The sequence below is a fragment of the Cyprinodon variegatus genome, unplaced genomic scaffold (genome assembly GCF_000732505.1).
Source record: "Cyprinodon variegatus isolate N-32 unplaced genomic scaffold, C_variegatus-1.0 Scaffold1240, whole genome shotgun sequence".
NCBI lineage: Eukaryota > Metazoa > Chordata > Actinopteri > Cyprinodontiformes > Cyprinodontidae > Cyprinodon > Cyprinodon variegatus.
The window spans coordinates 12,179-13,914 of NW_015151693.1; the positions used below are offsets into that span (position 1 = coordinate 12,179).

Sequence of the window (1,736 nt, forward strand, 5' to 3'; positions counted from 1 at the left end):
CATCACAGCCTTGGAGCGAATCGGAGCGCCGCTCAAAGCCGTCTGTTCGCTGCAGCCAAATATTTCAGCTCAGGAATGCATCCGGGAGCGTTCACATCTGCAGCAGGACCCGAGTGTGTCCTGGTGAATCCAAAGGTCCTCACAAGGACAGGAAGACAGAGAGAGGCTGGTTTCATTCAAAGGGAAAAAATCTGCAGAACCGAGGCCCGGGAAGAGCGGCGGCGTTTTTTATTTTCTGTAGCGAAGGTCGAGCGTTGGGATCAACTGGGATGAAAACTGGGAGAATATAAAGGATGGAGGACGGCTGGAGGAGGACGAAACCGTTCAGCTGGAAGAGGAGAAGGAACGAGAAACACAGGAGTCCTGAGCCTCAATATATACATGCATACTCTACATAAACACATGCATACTCTACATAAATACATGCATACTCTACATAAATACATGCATACTCTACATAAATACATGCATACTATACATAAATACAAACAGAAAATAAATAAATTGGTGAATTGTAAATTAGCACAAAAAAAAAAAAAGTAAATTAATCCAATAACCATGACGGACGGACGGACGACCTGGAGCCTTTACGCCGTTTCCTCCAAATTACTTTTAGTTTTTCACATTTTATTGTGATTTTAAACAGCTACTCTATAAAAAAAAAGTAAATTTGTTGGATATTCTGTCCCACTTTAAATAATTCAGTTTATTTCTATAGCTATATGGTCATTAGCAATAGCTAAAAGGTTAGCATAACTTTTATTTTATTTTTATTTTGCATAAATTCTCTATATAATTTCATTTATACAGAGAATGAGCAGCTTAGCAGTTAAAGATTTGATTCATAAAGTGCAGCAAAATGTTGACATGATAGAAACATGGCGCACAGAGGCAGTGAGGATCAGAGCAGCGCTAAAATAAATCATTAGTGATGGTTTAGCAAAGCTAACAGTAGCCTGATTAGGTGTTTATAGGAAAACAGGTGTCAGGAAACAGAAACTGTAAAAAACTGAGAGTTTAAAGTTGAAATGTTTCTTTTTGACAGACTTTAAAATCTTTATGGTGAATTTGTGTTTAACTTTGTAACAAAAATAACCTTTTAAACATTGAGCTTCTGCACAGAGCTGTGGTGCAAATGATTCACCCCGACGCTCACAAAGCCATGCCTTGTAATTCAATTAGCCAGCTTCCCATCTGACACAAAATGGCGGCTGCGGCGAAGCAGTGTGGGACGTTTTGGGGACGAAGCCAAGGAAACCGCTGAGAGGCTAACATTAGAAAGCAACACAGAAACGTGTTCCAGCGTTTCGTTTTTCCTGCCGTTTCTTTAAGGCTTAAATGTTTGAAAGCAGCTCAGAGGGAATTTTTCCATGTTTTCCATGTTTTCCATCTTCTGAGGAGGATTTTCATGAGAAATGAGTCACAGGCTGCAGACGCAGCTGTCCGGCCGCCTGTGTGTGAAGCATGAGGTCATTCCTGGCTGAACCGTTTTCACCGCTCCTCTGTATAAACATTAACGCAGCTTCACCCCCAATCCAGCTTTGTTAGCGTCTGCGCTGTCCACTTCCTGCTTTAAATGTTTGAAATGTGTTGATGTCATCAGAGGAGAGGAGCTCAGCTTTAGCTCTGCTATAAATTAGCTGCAATGTTCAAACTCTGGAGGTCTGCGCTGCAGAAGGACGCTCTGCGCTGCAGCCAGACGCTCTGCGCTGCAGCCAGACGCTCTGCGCTGCAGC

At 42.2% G+C, this 1,736-nt stretch overlaps 1 protein-coding gene across 1 annotated transcript in view; it reads right to left on the reverse strand.

Moving 5' to 3' along the window:
* Positions 1–200: 200 nt before the first annotated feature.
* LOC107102355 (transcription factor 4-like) overlaps positions 201–1,736 on the reverse strand; it is a gene marked incomplete at its 3' end in the record, with an annotated part of 170,571 nt that continues 169,035 nt past the window's right edge. The window contains exon 9 of the mRNA XM_015401628.1: positions 201–328. Within this exon, the coding sequence (XP_015257114.1) occupies positions 201–328 (128 nt within the window). The remainder of the gene's footprint in view (positions 329–1,736) is intronic.